Source organism: Macrobrachium nipponense, chromosome 3 (assembly GCF_015104395.2).
Source record: "Macrobrachium nipponense isolate FS-2020 chromosome 3, ASM1510439v2, whole genome shotgun sequence".
Classification (NCBI taxonomy): domain Eukaryota; kingdom Metazoa; phylum Arthropoda; class Malacostraca; order Decapoda; family Palaemonidae; genus Macrobrachium; species Macrobrachium nipponense.
The window spans coordinates 73,847,103-73,868,359 of NC_087202.1; the positions used below are offsets into that span (position 1 = coordinate 73,847,103).

The 21,257-nt window shown below is 42.7% G+C and overlaps 1 protein-coding gene across 1 annotated transcript in view; it reads left to right on the forward strand.

The window, feature by feature from the left end:
* The first annotated feature begins 944 nt into the window (after nt 1-944).
* The window catches only part of LOC135222423 (ubiquitin carboxyl-terminal hydrolase 8-like), a 148,686-nt gene continuing 128,373 nt past the window's right edge, over nt 945-21,257 (forward strand). Inside the window, exons 1-5 of the mRNA XM_064260509.1 lie at nt 945-1,163; nt 11,496-11,640; nt 11,891-12,336; nt 17,185-17,331; nt 17,529-17,666. Of these exons, the coding sequence (XP_064116579.1) occupies nt 945-1,163; nt 11,496-11,640; nt 11,891-12,336; nt 17,185-17,331; nt 17,529-17,666 (1,095 nt within the window). The remainder of the gene's footprint in view (nt 1,164-11,495; nt 11,641-11,890; nt 12,337-17,184; nt 17,332-17,528; nt 17,667-21,257) is intronic.

Below are 21,257 nucleotides of genomic sequence, written 5' to 3' on the forward strand. Positions count from 1 at the left end.
TAAATACCGCACCTCAAATTTTCACAAAACTTATGAGCAACGTAGCAGCAATGCTACACAAGAAACGCATCAGAGCCTCATTGTATCTGGACGATTGGCTCCTCAGAGCCCATTCCTACACCGACTGTCTGGAGAATCTTCAGAAAACAATTCGATTATCAGAAGACCTAGGCCTTCTGATAAACCACCAGAAATCCCAACTGATCCCATCCCAGGAAATCTTGCACTTGGGGATGAGGATTCAGAGTCAGGTTTTTCGGGCTTTTCCGTCCACATTGAGAACGGAACAAGCTTTAGAGAAAATAAGAAGCTTCCTAAAGAAACAGAAGTGCTCTGCGAGGGAATGGATGAGTCTGCTGGGGACCCTTTCCTCGCTAGAACAGTTTGTCTCCTTGGGAAGACTAAACCTACGCCCTCTGCAGTTTCATCTAAATCAGCATTGGGACAAGAAGAAGACACTAGAGTCAATGTGTATTCCCGTTTCGAACGACATGAAACACTATCTACAGTGGTGGAACGATCCCGTCAAGCTCCAGGAAGGCCTCTCCCTAGAGCAGAGGAACCCAGACCTAGTGTTGTTTTCCGATGCCTCGGACTCGGGCTGGGGAGCAACACTGGGGAAGTTAGAAGTCTCGGGCTTCTAGAACAAGGAGCAAGAAAAGTTCCACATCAATCTGAAAGAATTGACTGCAGTTTTCCTAGCTCTCAAGGAATTAGAGAGCGTAGTCCGGAACAAAGTGGTACAGGTCAACTCCGACAACACAACGGCGTTGGCCTACATCAGCAAACAAGGCGGGACACACTCAGAGTCTGTACAGAGCAGCAAGAGAACTGCTCCTCTGGACGAAAGGAAAAAACGTGATTCTGGTAACGCGCTTCATTCAGGGAGAAAAGAATGTGAGAGCAGACATCCTGAGCAGAAAACATCAAGTCTTGACAACAGAATGGACTCTCCATCAGGAAGTTTGCAAGAGTCTATGGCGAATCTGGAGGCGCCCTTGCATAGATCTCTTCGCAACAGCGTAGACAAGACGGATGGAGACTTACTGTTCTCCAGTCCCATACCCCGAAGCAATCCACATAGATGCGTTCCTTCTGAATTGGACACATCTAGACGTGTACGCCTTTCCCCCATTCAAAGTAGTACACAGAATGTTGCAAAAGTTTGTGGCTCATGAAGGAACCAGGATGACTCTAGTGGCGCCCTTCTGGCCGACAAGAGAATGGTTCACAGAGGTACTGGAATGGATGGTGGACACCCCAAGAAGCCTTCCGTTAAGAGTAGATCTACTCAAACAGCCCCACTTGGAAAGGTATCACCAAAACCTCCAAGCTCTTCAGCTAACTGCCTTCAGACTATCGAAAAACTCACAAGAGCTAGAAGATTTTCGAGGGAGGCAGCTAGTGCAATTGCAAGAGCAAGGAGGTCTTCAACCATTAAGGTATACCAATCGAAGTGGGAGACTTTTAGAGGATGGTGCAGGGACAACTGTATTTCCTCTTCCAGTACCTCTGTGACTCAGATAGCAGATTTTCTGCTATACCTCAAGAAGAGACGTAACTTTTCTGCTTCTACTATCAAGGGTTATAGGAGCATGCTAGCAGCTGTCTTCAGGCATAGAAACCTTAATCTATCTGATAATAAGGATCTACAAGATCTTCTTAGATCCTTCGAGACAACTAAGGAAAGAATACAATCCTCAACATCTTGGAATTTGGATGTAGTCCTCAAGTTTCTCATGAGTGACGGGTTCGAACCCTTACAGGAAACATCCTTTAAGGACCTCACCATGAAAACTCTCTTCCTGATTAGCCTAGCAACAGCAAAGAGGGTCAGCGAAATCCATGCCTTCAGCAAAACTGTAGGTTTCAGACAGGGCAAAGCCATCTGCTCGCTACACTTGGGATTCCTAGCCAAAAACGAACGCCCCTCTCAACCCTGGCCTAAGTCATTCGAAATTCCGAACCTCTCGGATCTCACGGGTGAGGAAGCAGAGAGAGTTCTTTGTCCGGTAAGGTCTCAGAGGCATTACTTGGAGAGAACGAGACAATTACGTGGCACTTCAGAAGGGCTTTGGTGTTCGGTCAAGAAGCCCTCTCTCCAAATGTCGAAGAATGCGCTATCCTTTTTTATAAGGCAATTAATTAGGGAAGCGCATTCAGCATTTACTGAAGCGGATATGAAGCTACTTAAAGTTAAGACTCACGAGGTTAGAGCCGTAGCAACCTCGGTAGCATTTAAACAAAATAGATCCCTTCAGAATATCCTGGACGCAACATTCTGGAGGAGCAAGTCAGTTTTTGCATCGCACTATCTTACGCAAGTGCAAACTTTGGTATGAGAGACTGCTACACACTGGTCCGTTTGTAGCAGCTCTTTCAGTAGTGGGAAAAGGGTCTACCCCTTAAAACCCATAATCCAATACTCTTTTTCTTATCTTGGAACTATTGAAAAGTTATGGTTGTTTGTGGAGACTGGATGCAGTCTTCCACAATCATTGATCTTTAGTCAGGTGATCAACTTGTTCCTTAGTAGCGCCCGGAACAAGAGTATTGTAGGGAGTCTAGTCACATAGAGGTTTGACCGGTTGACAGTCTCCAAGAGGTCGTCAGCCCCCTGGGTGGATCGCAGGACCTCATAAGGAAAGCAGACACAATGAGACAGGATATCATTAAAGTCAGCTTCCTTAACAGGTACGAACCCATAAGTTTGTTTTTATTAACACTTATGACAATTCCAACGATGATAGCTGTCTCTGACCCTCCACCAAAGGTGTTAATCAGCTATATATATAACTACCAGGTGAGTTAGATGTTTGAAAATGTTATTTTCATGATAAAATAAATTTTTGAACATACTCACCTGGTAGTTATATATAATTAAATTCCCACCCTCCTCCCCTCTAGAGACTATGGGCATGGAAGATCTGAGGAATAGTTGGAACGGTTCTACGTACCTGGGTAGAGGGCGCACAGGTGGTGCACCTGACTACCCAATCGGCGATTGCCGCGAGTTTTTTGAAATTCTGCCATGACGTCAGGGATGTAAGCTATATATATAACTACCAGGTGAGTATGTTCAAAAATTTATTTTATCATGAAAATAACATTGTTAAAGGACCGAGGGTTTGTATACATATCGGAACAAATAAAAATTATTCGGAAATTGTATTTTTCCTAACTATACAAACCTGAGGTCCTTTAGATATAGTCCCATTTCATGCCACCCCTCACTCTGTGTTTCCTGGGCCTAAAGCAAAGTGACTCCTCTCCTCGCAGTCGAGCTGACCGCCAACTGCCGGACAAGTAATTAACTACCGAACCCCCTTGTTCGAAGCTTACGACCGGTCCAGCTGCCGCTAAGTACCTTCCTATTGTTAAAGGACCTCAGGTTTGTATAGTTAGGAAAAATACAATTTCCAACAAATTGTTATTTTCAATTTCCTGTATATATATAAGGTTGCCCAGAGGTCTTTGGACACAATTTCCTTGGGTCCTTTGGTGGCTGCTCAACAAATGGTGTAACTCATCCAGTACCCCTGGCGGGTCAGTTGGTATCTTGTCTAAGATGATGGTATGAATGTGAAATGGAGGAGTTAACTGGCCTCTCCTTTTCAAATTTCTGTCTCCTTCTTTACTTAGGGCAGTAAGAAAAGAGTACCATCATAAGCTGGAACGGACAAGGTACAGGTGAGTGAAGTGGCCATACTGTTAGAGTTAGTATCAGTAAGATACCTATCAGTAGCAGGACATTCCTCTCTTTAGCAAGGGGGAGAGGAATGATAACAAATCTACATGAGTGGATGAATTGGTTTGTTAGGGGAACAGATCTTTTTATCTTCCTCGGACGCAATGAACTATGACATTATGTAAAACCCAGAGGTCTGACTCCATGAGATTCATGTATGTCTTACATTCGGAAATACTGGTCAGTTGTTTTGTAGAATTGTGGTATTCAGAAAACTGATCAAAGGTGGCAAACCCCCAGTTGGTTAATAGTACTTACCTCCCACCAAGAGTAAGTCTATCCTAATGTTATGACCGAAGGTTTGTTTCGTATATGAACAAATGACAAATTTTTAACCAATTTGTATTTTGTTCATGCAACTTACCTGACAGATATATATAGCTGTATTTTCTGACGTCCGACAGAATTTCAAAACTCGCGGCACACGCAGTGGGCGGCCAGGTGGTAGTACCCATTCCCGCCGCTGGGAGGCGGATATCAGGAACCATTCCCATTTTCTATTCATATTTTTTCTGTCGCCGGTCGGTAAACAACTGTTTACAGACCTCCATCTAGGATTTTTGGATTTGACTTGTACTTAAGTATCTGGATTGACTTTTGGTTATTGATTCTGGATTGTTGGATTGGCATACGCAATAGTGGACTGTTTTTTGACTTTGGATTGGCTTTTCTGTAAACGTGATGTCTGGATCAAGTGCAGTGAGTTTCAGAGTGTGTGTGAGGAGTGAGTGTGAGGAGTGAGGTGAGGCTACCAAAATCATCGGTAGACCCCACACAGTATGTATGGGTTGTAGGGGGCATGTTTGTTTGGTGGATGATCGGTGCAATGAATGTGATGGATTGACCGATGATGGATGGAAGGTGTATGATTCCTATCGGCGTAAATTGGAACGCGATAGGATCAGGTCTTCCTCCAGGAGTGGTTCTACCAAAGGTAAGGGAACTAATATTTCTCCTGCTCTAACACCTGTAGATTTTGCATCTCCTAAACCTGTGTTGTTGCCTTCGGGCCCTGATTCTGTGTCTGGAGAAGGTAATGCCCCTTCTCTAATTTTGGAGTCTCTTCGTACTCTTGAGACTAAAGTGAAAGCCTTAAAAACTGGCTCTGTGCAAGTGTGTGATCGTGCCCCTAGTGTTGTGGAGGGGGCGTCAGATCGGCCCCATAATGCCTCTAGGCCTAGACCGCTATCGGACTCCCAGGAATCAGGGAGGGGATATGTCGAAAGCCGCAAGAGGGTTACGGGGGCTCCCCACCGATCTGGCGTCCCTTCGGCAGGCCTTGTTGCAAGTTCCCAGGCTGTCAAGGAGTGCGCACAGGCGCGTATCCTTAAGGACTGCTTTTCGTCCTTCGAAGCGTCCTCCCCGCGCTAGGGGTGGAGCGCTCAGAGAGGCTCTCGTCCGCTGAAAAGGACGTTTCGTTGTGAGGACGCTTCACGTCCGGTATCGCCAGTTTCGTTGCGCTCTTCTCCGGATGCGTATGACGCTTTTCCGCCTCAGAAGAGAGGTAGGATCTCATCCGGCGAGGACGCTGAGATGCGCTACAGTCGCTCTCGGGAGAAGCAGGTAGCTGTACCTGTGAGAAGGAAGGAGGCGTCCCCTCGCCCCTCGTCTTCTCCCAGGATCAGCCCTGCCCCTTCTGTTCGTTCTTCTCCGACGAAGAACATTCTTTTGTCCCTTCAGGACCAGTTGTCAGCGCTTATGGCTCAGAGGACTCGCCCAGCAGCAGTCGAGCCTAAGCAGAGGAAGGACCTTAGGCTGCCTGTCAAGAGGACGAAGCAGTCTCCTTCTCCCTCTCCTCGTTCGTCTCTTTCGCCGATTGTGTCTCCTTCGGCGAATCGCCGATCTCGTTCGCCCGCTAAGAGAGCGGGTCGTCAGGACGCTTTCATTCCCTCTCAACGTCATGGGCAGGCTGCTTGCCGTGACGCTCGAGAGGACGCTTAGGACACTTTTGAGTATGCTCAGGACGCTTTTGAGGACGCTCAGCAGGACGCTTTCCAGGACGCTTCGGAGGACGCCGAGCAAGAAGACGACGTGCACCAGGACGCTCGGAAGGACGCTTGTAGTGACGTGTCTCCTTATAAGGAGAAAGTTAAGACCAACAAGGACACGCTTTCATCTAAGTCTACCTTATCGTGTAAGAAGCGTAAGGACGCTTCTCTTAGTATCAAGGCGGCCTCGGGCGCGGTCAAGGACGCTCACCGCTGTCAGGACGCTCTGCCTCCTTCGAGCTGTAAGGTTTGCCGCAAGGAAGGCAGCCTAGATGAGGCTTCTGCTATTAAGCAACGGGGGCCATTGATAAAGGCCAGACCCGCTAGACGTACGCCCTCTCCGGAGGGGCGGTCTCCTCTTCCTATTAGGGAAGAAGGAGAATTGAGTAGTCGTGCTGAATCGGTAGAAGAGGAACCTTCTTTTGCTTCTTCAGTTTCAGACTACAGGGTTCTTGTCCTTCGGGGACAAGTTCCAGCCTGCAGCTCCCAAATCTCCTCCCTCGCAGTTTTCATCTTCCAAGTCATGTAAGACCCCAGAGTTTGTCGAAATGAAGACTTCGCTCTCCACTAAGAGGGCCTTCAAGAAACTCCAGGACTGGATGGAACGAAGGAAGGATCAGGGCAAGTCAACTTTCGCCCTTCCTCCCTCTAGACATAGCGGTAAAGGGGGTATTTGGTATGAGACCAAAGGAGACGTGGGTGTGAGGATCCCTTCTTCAGCGCAAGGGGATTTCTCCAGCTTGGTGGACTCTCAGAGGAGGTCCCTCTTATCCACTGCCAAGGTGACTTGGACCCCTACGGAGACAGACCATCATTTGAAGGGGCTGCTACGGACTCTTGAAGTCTTCAACTTCTTGGACTGGTGCTTGAGAGTTCTAGATCTGCAATCTAGAAGTCCAGAGTCTCTCAGTTTGGGGGAGCTGTCCAGCGTGCTATCGTGCATGGACAAGGCCGTCAGGGATGGTTCAGAGGAGCTTGTCTCTCATTTTGGGACTGCCTTCCTGAAGAAGAGAGCTTTGCTGGGTAACTTCACAGCTAGATCCGTTACTCCAGCTCAGAAAGCGGAACTGCTCTTTTCTCCTCTTACGAGCCATCTCTTCCCCCAGACTTTGGTTAAGGACCTGGCAAGTAGTTTGCAGGAAAAAGCTACACAGGACCTTTTAGCCCACTCCTCGAGACATCCGGCAGTTCCTTCCACTTCTTCTTCTTTTGTGCGACCGCCGAAGAAGGTTAAACCCTTTCGTGGGGCTCCTCCCTCGAGAGCAGCTCCTCGAGGGAGAGGGCTTGCAAGAGGAAGAGCTTCCTTCAAACCCAAGCCATCTAAGTGAAACTCATGTCCTTCAGACACCAGTCGGAGCCAGACTGAAGTCCTTTGCGGGAGCATGGAGAGAGAGAGATACGGACCCTTGGTCCCTCAAGATCGTGGAGCAGGGGTACAAGATCCCCTGTTTAGATCCTCCACCTCTTTCCACGACTCCCAGAGACCTTTCTCCGTCATATCAGGGAGAAAAGAGACAAGTGTTGTTCGATCTTTACAACAGATGATCGAGAAAAGAGCGGTGGAACAAGTTGCAGACCTGGGGTCTCCAGGTTTTTACAACAGGATTTTCCTTGTACCAAAGCAGTCGTCGGGTTGGCGTCCAGTCCTAGATGTAAGCAGGCTCAATCTTTTTGTGGAAAAGACCAAATTCACGATGGAGACGCCTCAGTCTGTTCTGGTAGCCTTGAGACAGGGCGACTGGATGGTGTCCTTAGACCTGCAGGACGCGTACTTTCACATCCCGATCCACCCTCTTTCAAGAAAATACCTAAGATTCGTCTTAGGCAACAAAGTGTGGCAGTTCAGAGCCCTTTGTTTCGGCCTGACCACGGCTCCGATGGTTTTCACCGTAGTCATGAAGAATGTGGCGAGGTGGCTACACTCTTCAGGGATAAGAGTTTCCCTTTACCTCGACGATTGGCTTATCAGAGCGTCGTCGAGAGAAAAGTGTCTGAAGGACCTGCAGTTCACGTTAGCCCTAGCGAAGTCCCTGGGACTTCTTGTCAACCTCGAAAAGTCGCATCTGACCCCGACACAGTCCATCGTGTATCTGGGGATTCAGATGGATTCAGTGGCTTTTCGAGCGTTTCCGTCCCAGGAACGTCAGCGGGTAGGCTTAGAGAAAATCTCAGCCTTCTTGGGGAAAGAAACTTGCTCGGCGAGGGAATGGATGAGTCTGCTGGGCACCATTTCTTCGCTGGAAAGGTTTGTTTCCTTGGGAAGACTGCACCTCAGGCCTCTCCAGTTTTTCCTTGCGGACGAATGGAAGGCCAAGGACGATCTCAATGCGATCTTGAGTATCTCAGAGTCGATAAAGAGCCATCTAAGATGGTGGCTCGATCCTCAGAAGCTACAAGAGGGCTTGTCCCTAAGTCTTCTGAGCCCCGACCTAGTGTTGTTTTCAGACGCTTCCATTGCGGGCTGGGGAGCAACACTAGGAGGGGAGGAAGTGTCAGGCTCCTGGAGAGGGGAACAGGCAGTCTGGCACATCAATGTCAAAGAACTTGCAGCGATCTTCCTGTCTCTGCAGTTCTTCGAAGAAAGATTGACGAACAAAATCGTTCAAGTCAATTCGGACAATACCACAGCCCTCGCGTATTTGAAGAATCAGGGAGGAACACACTCCAGGATTTTGTTTCACCTAGCGAAGGAGATTCTGCTGTGGGCAAAGGTGAATAAGATTACGATCCTGACAAGATTCATTGCAGGAGTGCAAAACGTCAGGGCCGACCTTCTCAGTCGTCAGGACCAAATCCTGCCGACGGAATGGATCTTACACAAAGACGTGTGTCGAGATCTTTGGAAGTTGTGGGGACGTCCTCTGGTCGACTTATTCGCGACGTCGAGGACGAAGAGGCTTCCTCTGTATTGCTCCCCGGTCCTAGATCCAGAAGCAATCACTGTGGACGCATTGCTATGGAGTTGGACGGGCCTAGACCTGTACGCCTTTCCACCATTCAAGATCATGGGGGAAGTCATGAGGAAGTTTGCGGCTTCAGAAGGGACGAGGTTGACCCTGATCGCCCCGATGTGGCCAGCGAGAGAATGGTTCATGGAGGTCATGTCTTTCCTTGTAGAATACTCAAACAGCCTCACTTCGAAAGGTATCACCAAAACCTCTCCGCTCTGGGTCTGACTGCGTTCAGACTATCGAAAAGTTGGCCAGAGCGAGAGGTTTTTCGAAAGCAGTCGCGAGAGCAATTGCAAATGCAAGACGAGCATCTACAAGAGCTGTATATCAATCGAAGTGGGCTTCCTTCAGGGCATGGTGTAAAAAGGAGGGAGTTTCCTCTTCCACGACCTCTGTGAACCAGATAGCCGATTTTCTGCTTTTTCTTAGGAACGTACAGAAATTAACAGTCCCGACCATTAAGGGATACAAGAGCATGTTGTCAGCGGTTTTTAGGCGCAGAGGCCTGAACCTTTCTGACAGCAAGGATCTTCATGATCTCTTGAAATCTTTTGAGACCTCGAAGATTCCTCAAGCGAGACCGCCTTCATGGAACCTTGACGTAGTTCTTAGGTTTTTAATGTCAAGTCCGTTTGAACCTCTTCAAGCAGCGTCTCTTCGGAACTTGACAAGGAAGGCTCTTTTCCTAACTTCTCTGGCGACGGCGAAGAGAGTTAGTGAAATCCAAGCTTTTAGTCATCTAGTGGGCTTCAAAGGAGACAATGCTGTCTGCTCTTTGAGCCCAACTTTCTTGGCAAAGAATGAAAATCCTTCTAACCCTTGGCCGAAAAGCTTCGAGATCAAGGGTATGTCAAGTCTGGTGGGCCAAGAACCAGAGAGAGCCCTGTGCCCTGTCAGGGCTCTCAAGTTCTATGTTCATAGAACGAAAGAGGTAAGAGGTCCCTCAGGTAATCTCTGGTGCTCTGTGAAGAGACCGGAATTACCTTTATCGAAGAATGCTGTGGCTTTCTTCCTGAGGGACGTCATTAAAGAGTCTCATTCATCTTGCCAGAAGACTGATTTGAGCCTCTTACGAGTGAAAGCTCACGAAGTAAGAGCTGTCGCTACCTCTCTTGCCTTCCAAAAGAACATGTCAATCAAGGACATTCTTGATGGCACCTTTTGGAGGAGCAATTCTGTTTTCGCCTCACATTACCTAAGGGATGTGAGAACGATTTATGACGACTGCAATTCTCTTGGGCCATACGTTTCTGCAGACACAGTCTTGGGGGCTGGAGGTAGCTCTTTCCCTATCCCTTAGTTAGGTTTAGGTTAGTTTTTAATTGTTGTGTTTTTGGTTTTTGGTGAGTCTTGTGTGAAGATCTCCCATCTCTTAGTTTAGTGTTCAGGGGGTCTTTTGGCTAGTTGGTCAGGTGGTGGTCAGTTGCTTCATAGCCCTCATATGTATGGTTCGATGGTCTTGTCACATTGAGGTCACGTCCCCATTGACAGAGCATCCAGAGCGCACCAGCACTACAGGTCTCCACCTGGCTGGCAACTCTGATTAAGCATAAGTAGGCTTAAGTGACAGTAATCACAGAGTCTACTTTGCTAACAGGTGAGGAACCAAGGTGTACATCATCTACTTAATTTAAGTTTCCTACAAATCCTATTCTGTCTCTTCCCACCATCCGAAGGTGGGATTCAGCTATATATATATCTGTCAGGTAAGTGGCATGAACAAAATGTTATTGTTATAATACAATTAAGTTTGTTCATACTTACCTGGCAGATATATATAATTAGAGTGCCCACCCTCCTCCCCTCAGGAGACAGTGGCATTGATAAAATATGAATAGAAAATGGGAATGGTTCCTGATATCCGCCTCCCAGCGGCGGGAATGGGTACTACCACCTGGCCGCCCACTGCGTGTGCCGCGAGTTTTGAAATTCTGTCGGACGTCAGAAAATACAGCTATATATATATCTGCCAGGTAAGTATGAACAAACTTAATTGTATTATAACAATAACATTTTTCATAACTTACAAACCTGAGGTCTTAACATACAAAGGCCCACCTCTAACCACCCCCCTATCAACTAACCTGGGTTGGAAGAATAACTAACGGGGCCACGAGTTAATGAGGGGTATGTGGGTGGCTCCACATGTCTCGTGACCAAGCACAGATGCCAATAGTCCCTTGCGTACACAATTATTTTAAACTTTACCGGTTTCCAGCTGGCGCTGAGTATTTATCCTAATGTTAAGACCTCAGGTTTGTAAGTTATGAAAAATACAAATTGGTTAAAAATTTGTCATATTTGTGTGTTTAGAGGTTCACAAGGTCCTGAGAACGGATGCCTCGGAAGTCTCATTAACACCAAAAGCTCTCTTTGTATAGGGATGACTCCTAAGGCTCCCTCAAAGGATTTATCCTTAAATGAGTGGTGAAAATTGTATCATGATACAGTTAAAGAAACTCAAGAGCCGGGTGAGGAGATACCATAGGGAATGGATAAGAAAATGAAAAACAGAAAGTAGTGCACCTGGGGCTGCAGGGTACTAAATACCCTTTAGTACTATTTACAGTGTGCCATACAAGGAATATACAGTTGTAATATACTTCAAGTGGTAACCCCTTGTAGAGTGAATTAGCTGTTAAGGGTAGTTATTTGACATTGGCAATATTATGTCTCAAGACAATAATATTTTATTATCTGTAGTCTTACCTTTAATGCTGCAAAGTAGTTCATACACTGGTTTTAACTTTAATCATGCAAAGTGTAGTTTATACACTGGTTCATAGCTTGTCTTCTTTATTCTAACAGTGGGATCCCAATAAACACTACAAGAGTAGACCATTAGTTCTGAAAGGCGGTTATGACCTTTGGCGGCTTATGTACCCAATGAGTACCACTAACCCAAGAGCAGAGCCTCATATTGTCAAGCAAGAAAAACCTGAGCCTGCATTACGTAAGTCATTTTCATTATGGTTTTAATTTCCTTATCTTAAGTAATGCTTGTTCAGTTTACCGGCATCTTGTAACTGTTTTATTTACTTTACATATTTTGATAGATGCAACTGTGTTTTATTTACAGTTCGTTCATATTTAGATAGTTTTCATATTTTTACAAGAAGTGTAATATCATAATTGCCTTGGTAGATAGCAGCCAATGCCACTGAGTAAATATTGTTCTAAGTTGACTACATTTTCTTTTGCAGTTGATATTGAGTATCCTGACTTAGATACTGGGTTCCTCTGCACTCCGTCCCCAACAGACGCTCGATCCATGTTAAATGCCATACCATCCATTAATCGTAATCTCAAACCAGCTGTAGCAAATAAGGACTTATTAGATGGAAGGAATAATAACATGAATATTATCGAAAATTCCCAAGTTAATAATAATTTAACGGTACAGGAAGGTAGTCCTAATAGGGCTTCAATTGGATCAAAAGTTAATACTTGGGATACGAAGGATTCCAACAAGGCCCTTGATTTGCAGAAAACAAGGCAGAGCTCATTGTCTTTGGAGAAGATAGAAAATGTTCCATCAGTTCCTAGTAGAGCCCTTAAACCTAGAGAACTGTTGGAGAGCTTAGTTGCTAAAAAGGAGGAGATGGAAGAGGAACAGGAATTACTAGAAGAGTCTGTTAAAGTTGAAGAGGTAAGTGATATTCTTTTATATATTCAAGAAAATTGCAAACCAAATGAGCCCTCATGTCATCACTTTTCGCTTAATACTGTGACTAACTCATTTTTTTTGTTAGAAGAACTAGTAAATTTAGTTTTATTTCAGCTTATAGCATTGTTTTTAATTATTACAATTTTTTTTAATAAAGACCCTTTTTTAAGATTAAGTGTAGAAATGAGGCTGAAAATTTTAATAATTTTTCTTGTTATTATTCCCATAATTGCTAACATTTTTTTTAATTTTGTGATTTTCTACATTGGCCTCACTAGGAGTGGATTAAGATGTTTGATTACTGATATTTACTTGATTAGTTAAGGTATCTCAGAAAATGTATGTTTGTTTAGTCTTTGCTTTGTTCTTGTCAGGGACCAGTAAAACTTTTAGTCTTTTAGGATCTTGTCGAGTGTAGTATGTTAATGTACGGATACACCATTGAATTTTGGAGTGAGAGGTCATATTTATGTAATAAAAAGATGCCGGTAATATGTGGATGCATTCCACATAAGTTATTGTCAACATAATACTTTTACAATGGAAGAAGCTCCTCTACAAAACTATTAATCATAAATAGCCTTACTCTTACTCAGTGTGAAAGATGAGGTACTCCATTTTGTTGGATCTTTAAAGAATGGAGTCCTACTGTGCTTGTCAAAGTTGGACTTTGTTGTTCTGCAAGGCAACTCATTATTCCTATGTATAAACTTTCACCTTCGTGACTGGAGAGGAAAGTGAGGAGAGCGCTGAAGATCATGATTAACTGTTTTGCAACAGACAAGGCCCTGAAGAGAAGAATAGACCCAGATACAAGAAATTCAATTCCCATGAAGACAAGGGGCAGTGGAGCCAACTATAACTTCCCAGATAATACGGACTTGCAATGAGAGGAAATGCGAGTCTTCATGTCTACTGTAATAATGAGGTTCATAAAGTCATGAGGAGGATTTGGATGAATGACCCAGATCCTTCCAGACCATTGGCACATCAACCCTCCAACCCCCAACCCCCCACCCACAGCAATAAGACCCAGCAAATAGAGAAGAAATTGATGCATTGTGTTACATAGATAGGCTTTAGGGATAGTTCTCTTGGCATTGTGAACTGCCTGCTCCCTCCAAAGATAGAAGAGTGCCAGGGAAAGGGAGAGCACTTGAGTCTTCTGGACCTTGATCTTAAGGTGTGCAAGATCCTCCAGTCAAGTATCCCAATAAGCATGTAAAATAACTTTCCAAAGTCTACTCCATAGGGGGCTAGTGGCATCAGGTGCACTGTAGGCATTACTAAAGGTTCTTTGCAGCTTCCCTTTGGTCCCTAGGTGCAACCCCTTTCATTCCCTTTTCTGTACCTCCACTTATAATATCTTCCTTCATCTTGCTATCCACTCTGTCAAACAATTATTTCAAAGTGCAACTACAAAGTTTGCCTCCTGTTACACTTTCCATAATTACCTTCTCTCAATTTCCTTTCCAGTGCTGGATGACCTCATAGGTCCCAGTGCTTGGCCTTTGGCCACAAATCTACAAGTATTCCCTTCCATTCCTCCTCAAAGTCAATGAAATGTAGTTCTTACAAGCAAGGAGAGTCTTGTGAAAGATATTTATGAATTGTTGGAAGGATCAGATAAGGAGGAGAAGGCCAAAAAGGAATATCTCTTTTGGAAGTACAACCTGAGGGCAATCACAGGGCAGACCATCTTTAGCAGATATGGAGGGCAAGAAAGAATAGCAACGAAATCTAAGAGTGAGCTGCATTTAGTAGAATACTGAGTTTTTTCCATGAACTTGGCAAATAAAAGACCCACCAAAGACCAGAGGCAGGAATGAGAGTCTTATCCTGAAAGGAAATGGAGATCACAAACATTTAGAGGTAATGATGGCAGTCAAGAATAAATTGTTGGAACCAGCTCCAGGAAGGAACTAGTGATACTGGGCTGCACCAAAGTCAACTCCCAACTTAGAGCATTAATAGTAGCCAGTGGATTGGATAGGACAATGTGATGAAATAGTTGAAAATGTTCCATTGCTGTCCAGTCCAAATGCTATTGGAGGAAAACTGAAGAAAAGGTGGATCAGTAACCCTTAATAGCAGAAAGAGAACTAATCAACATTTCTTGAGTAAAAAAGAAGTGATCTGTTATGGAAACAGGTCTCAAGCAGATGAGAACATGTTTGCCACACTAAGCTACAAATCTTGCATATTTTCTTTATTAAAAAGCAGTGGTAGATGGCCAATGAGGATTAGTGATTAATGTTGCAGAAATTTCCAAAAAAGCCACTCTCTAAGACTATGTTGATGATTGCCATATGTGAAGATTAGGTGACTGTGGAAGACTGTGAAACTGGTGGAAGTGGGGCTACTTCAGAATCCCCTTTTAAGTTTGGAGAAATCTGGAACTTTCTGTGACAAGATTCAGGAGGTCTAGAACACTCTGTAGGGGCCTTCTTTTTCACAAGGTGGGCAGCCCAGTGAAAGGGAGCACAACTTGCTCACTCATCCCCATCTATCAAACTGCAATAAAAAAAGCAAGGACCAAACAATCAAATAATCCCTCACCCACAAGCACAACATAAAACATAATAAGAAAAGTAATTAAATTCCTGAAAACTACATTTTCAAAATTGCCTAACCTAATAAAAAAAGAAATGAATCGGGTATTTAATCCCAATTTTTTCATACTACCACAACTCTTGCAGTGGCCAAAAGATGATGGTGAGAGTAATACAAGTGTTTTGCTGTCTCAGCAGTCCAAACTGGCAAAATGCTTAGCTCCATCAGATGGTGTGAAACTTGACATTCATTGTTGTGGCATGAAAAGAAGAATATAAGAATTATCAACTGTTGTGATGAAATCAATGTATATACACACACCACTGAGCATACAGGAGATATGTACTAAGGATAGGAATGCAGTCATAACAGACCACATTCACCTCCTTTTTACCTTTAGGACATTGCCCATAGATCCTCAGACTTTTTCCTTGGATTTTGTGGTGGTTGCTCAACAGTTATGTAGTTGTCCTAGATGACTGAGTATCCTGTCTATAATCTAGCTCTTTGAATTACATAATAAATGCAGTGCCTACTCTCTAGCAAGAGGAGAGAGGGACTGATAAGCAGTTATTGGCATCAGTAAGCGGTAAATGGGCCGTTCAACGGTTTATTGGCACTTACGTTGTCATAAATGGCATTTATTACCATAATTATTTTGATGTTTTGGTTATTGACGATTTTTGGTTATCAGCGCATGGCCAGGAATTGGAACCTCCCCCAACCACTGTTAACCGAGGGCTGCGTATGGGGTTATCCAAGCATATCTTTGAATCAGTGACATTATATTCCATTTATCTGAAAGACCCAGAAGTCTGGCAGGGGAATAGGGATTACAACTGGTACAATAATATACAAAATAATTTATAACTAACCAAGCAAAAGACCCAGAAGTCAGTGATAATCAGCTGTGTCAGACACGAATAATTGAAGGTAGTCATCACTGTGAGCCAGTGAAAAGGCAAAATATTTAGAGTAGACTAACAAAATCTAATAAAGAATAATCAAGAACTAAAAGTTATATCACGCCACTCATCTTAACAAAAGGGCAGTAAAAGGAAGGATTACTGAATGGAGGAAAATCTGGCAAACTATGAAATGATTGTAAAAGGCAAGTACTGACAGTAACACAGTGGCAATGCATTAGGTCAAAAAGATATAAATCACCAGTAAACTCTTAAATAACAAGCATAACACTTTCAAAGTTAGGCAAATGAGAGCATATGAATGGATGAAAAGAAATGCAGAGTAGTATATCAATAACTGACTAAGTGTCAGTCCAGGAAAGCACAGCAGCACAACTGACTTTGAAATAACACAAAGAAATGTCACTTCCCGTGGCAGAACAATGGGATTTGACTTGGGCTTGCATAGTGGGACTTCTTTGAAGATTTCTTAAGTTGGTGTGAGTCTGTTTCATAGGGTGTAAATTTGTGTTTAACTGCTTCATAAGAACAAGTGTAGCTTATACTGATTGTTGTCATTCTTGGAATCATGAGTGACCTCATAACAGCTGTTAGCCCAGGAGATTTGCCAGTTGACTGCTGGCTGTGATATTATTTGCTGTTAGTGTTGTTACCTCCAAGTTGCCAAAGTTCATATTTTGGACTTTTTATTCTCAGAAACTTTAGGCTTTTGAAACTTGTGTATTAAGCCAGATGAATTCCTTTTGTTAGCATTTATTGTCATAATAATGATAAAGCCCAATTGTACTTCACCTTGAAAGTTATTCTGGTAGGCTGTTCACCAAGCTCTTTCATCTTTATTTCTATACCATTCTACTTAGATTCTCATTTCAAATAAAAGAGGATTAGTAAATTTACAAGACCATATTTTTACCATATTCAGGACCACAATTTTATAAGAGCTATAATGCAACATAGCCTACCCATTTTACAGAATCCCTGCACAAATTTTTTGTATAGATAATCTGCCAGCTTTTCAGACTGACCTAAGAAGTTAACAGTTCCTAACACACAATGGGGAAATCTCTTGTACAGTAATAGGTTTTTTTTCTCCTTTTTATTTTTCTCCTTTCTAGATGTTTATCTGCATATCCATTTCACCATGAAGCATAAGGCTATGTAAATTAGTGGTCTGTAATTTTAGAACAAAATTTGATGTAAATGTTATTATTGCATTATTATAAGAAACAATATTTTTTGGAAATCTGAGTTACTATAGGTATTATTTTCATGAAAGATAGTGTGAAGTCTAAGAGGTATTTACAACACTTTTACTGTTACATGTTATTAATTGAATCTTAAATATTTTCAGGACACCATGAGAAAGATGAAAGAAATGGAAGAGACAACAGTTAAACGAGAGTTGGCCCGCGATGAACATAGTCGAGCACAGCTACAGCAAACTGAGGATAGGTTGCAGGAAGAAATTCGAAGGCTGAAAGCTAAGAGTAGTGATATGGTTAGTTTGGTCTTTTAGTTTCATTAGCAGAAAAGTTATTTTTTTTTATTTTGTGTATAAGTTGTAGATACTCATGTGCCATATGTGGACCAGAGGAAGAAAATGAATTGAAGTTCACAAAATTGAAATTCAAAGTGAGAGAGTTATGACTTTTTTTACTTTAGTTTCCCATTTCGTAAAATGTTTTTGTTTTGCAGGAAGAGCGCTATAATAAGATTCATAAGCAGAATGAAGAGCTGTGGAAAATGGTGAAGCTTGCCTTATCAGGAAATTTGAGTAATGTCAACCTCGGACCCACAGCTCCTGTAAATAATATTGAGATGAAGCAACAACAGGTAAACATTGTTTTGCGTACATTATATCTTCTTATTTGTAATTGTTCCTGCAAGAGTACAGAGCTCTGTCTTATATATGGATATACCTTTAGCAAAAGATGTTTTAGTCATTGAATCTTGGTAACAAGGTGTTTTTGTAGTGGCAGGTGAGTTGGGGTACTATGCTTATTCAGCAAACATCATGGCTGTTTGATGAAGCTTTTGAAAAGTATTTCCTGGTTTGAATGGTTGACAACTTTGGCTTCTTGTTTGTTCCAGTTTTGATTGTGTTGAAAATGATGGTGCAAGATAACTATCCATATGGAAAGAATGATTACTATAGGTATAATGGGTTTGACCAATTATGTGTACTAGGTTCCTGCATGTATTGTTTGCAGAGGTCATGGGTACACTCTGTTTTTTAACCATATTGAGTATCTCTTTGTTACTTGCCCAGCGGAAGAAGTATGGATCAAAGATGCATATGGTGAACAAGGCCCCATAAGTGTCATTTGAGGGCAACACACTGCTGTTGTCACTTTCTCCTCCCCATTCTGTGCCTGCATGACCTTCATTGCTTCTGTTGGGACATTTTCTGCCAGTTCTCCCTTTACTCAGTTTAAGGATGGTACATGTAGACCAAACAATGATCAGAGGACAAACATCCTCTTCACTCATCTCTACATGACCTAGCTGTTTTTGCTTTTGAAACTAGGCAGGCTGCTGCTACAAACAATGTCATTTTCTGTTATTAGGTTTAATAATAGTTTTCTTGGAGTTTATTTTGGCTACAACTAAAATGTGGAATAGTTTACCTAGTGCAGTTATAGATTCTTTTGATATCCAAATTGTTTAACCCCTTAAAAGACCTAGTTTTTTAACAATTTGTCAAAAATATTCCAATGATTTTATTTAATTAATTAAAACATAAGTTGTTTAGACACTATACATACTTCTTAATTTCAACATCAAATTGTGATTATTTTATGTAAAAATAGTGATTTTTAGAAACTCGGTTTAAGACCTTTTTATGGTCATTATCGAGTTAGCTCATACAAATTATACATATTTTTTGTCTATGATGACATATCTACTATGCTTAATTTTAGCAATTTTGAAAATAGGCATTGAATAAAAAAAAAAGAAGAAATGAAACAAACAGATTCTCACCACTGGAGAGCTAGTACTGTATAATGGTGCATAGTACTTGGCATAAAAGATAAAAAAAATTATACTAGACAAATCACAAAATGGTCAAGAGACTAACAAGAGACACAACTTCAGTGTAATAAATCAATAATATAAAATATAAGCAGTCTAAGATGACAAATAAAGCAACCAAATTGGCCAAAAAGAAGATATAAAACAACAAATAAACACAAGAATGCCGGTTACTCGACATATCACGGAATAGTCAAATGGATTAACAACGTGGTAAATCAACAATATAACATATACAGTGAACCTCCCCTATTCGCACACTCCTGATTCACAGACTCACATATTCGTGGATTTCTTCTTTGAACATATAGTACCCACATTACTCGTGGAATATTCGCTTAATCGTGGTATTTTTCTGTGAGAAATATCCACAGATTCCTTTTTTTTTTTTTATTATTAGTTTCATCGTAAAATGCACTTTTTGGTGACAAAAATACTAAAACAAAACTAAATATAAACATTTTTAATGTTTTTTTTTAAGTTTTAACTAACAAAGTAGGCAGTTTTAAGCTTTTTTATAGGGGTTTCAACTATTTGCAGATTCTAGCTATTTGCGGGGGTCTGGTACGCATCCCCCGCGAATGCAGGGGAAAACTGTAAACACTTTTAACATGACAGTAAAACAACCAAATTTACCTAAAAATAGGCAAAAAGAAGCAAAAAAAACAAAAACAAATTACCTGGATGACCACTGAAGTGCTACTAATTATGTGTAATCATTGCGAAAAAAACAGTCATTCTCAATAACTCATGACTTCCAGCAGGAAGTACCACTGCCAAGTGTATGATATAACACAAGATATCTTGAATAAGCCTTAAAACAACACTTGTCAATCATGAGACATCTGGTATCAGTCCTATATTAGCATTTAATTTGTTCATATACAGAACAAACCTTCGGTCTTAACATTAGGATTTACTAGCGCCAAGCTGGAAACCGGTATAATAAAAATTACACTTGTGAGATCCAGGGACTATTGGCATCTATACCAGATCACGGGGCATGTATACCCAGAATGCCCTCGGCGTCCTGTGACCCACCAGTTATATTCCTACCGCCTTTAAGATAAGACGTGTTTACTGTCTATCTGATTTAAAGCCGGTTTACAGTTTGCCCATTTTTATCCATTTCATTTTTCTTATTACTTTTTCTTTCTCTCAGTGTGCTCAGTGTGAGTGTTTATTGGTAAGAGTGTATAAGTGGTATGATGGAAATTTTCGCTTCACCATCTGGATCTTCTGCTGTTTCGAAGAGGAGACAAAGGAAATGCCCCGGAGTCAGTGGCTTTCCATGTTCTAGATTCCTAACTTCGGTGTCGACAGATCCTCATCCAACGTGTAGTAGGTGCAGGGAAAACGTAATATACGATTACTAATCCATGTTCTGTTTGTCGGGGTTGGTTGGTGGAACAGTGGAAAAATTTTTATGTGAAAGGCCAGTACAAAAGGAAGGAGGTGACGCCATCTTTGGATGACCAAACCTTTCCGGCTTCTTTTGTATTGGCAATAAACCAGACTGCTCCATATGTTTCGCCATCTGCATTTAATTTGTCCCATACCCCTTCAGTTTCTCCTAGCGATTCATTATCGGAAACGTCAGGAGGGGTTTTGGGTAATTTTATGCGTAATATGCACGCTCCTTTGTTCCCAGCAGGTAGAGGGGGAGCATCGCCATCTTTGTTCCAGACGCCGGCTCCCGAAGCACGTAGGATGGAAGGTACGTGGTCAGCGCTAGGCCTACCAGGGGTACCAACCTTGGAGGGTTTGCTTGCGCATTATTTAGCGTCACGGTTCCAGCAGGGTCCAGCAGCGCTGAATGTTCCTCTTCCCCCTGGCTTGCAATTTATGGGAAATAATGCTGCGGCTACACCATCAAATTCTATGTTTACAGCAATGCAGAATGTGGGGGATAGTTTGGCAGCAAACATGCGGTTGCCAGCAGAAGCCGCACAGTCTCTCCCTACAAGATTGGTGACGTCACAACATACGTCACACACTGATATGGCGGGCGCAATGACATCACAGACTGCTTCTCGGCCTATTTCGCTGCACCCGGACTCAAATACGCTTTCTGACTCGGCAGTACAAACTGTAATGAAGAAATTACAGGACATTGAGAAGAGAATGGCTAAGAAAGACAAAAAGAAAAGGTGTAATTCGTCTTCTTCTTCATCTTCTTCCTCTAGTTCGGCGTCATCGCTAAGTTCGATGACGTCATGGCGAGCGCCAGTCAAGCGTTGGAGGATTCGGGATTTCGTGACTGATCCTTGGGCTAAGAGGAGAAGAGTGAATTCTTCTTCATCTTCAGACCAGGACTGTTGTATCCCAGTCAGCAGGAAAGTCGGAAAGTCAGTGGCTGGTAAGCACAAAGCTAGCGGACGAAGCCGTTTG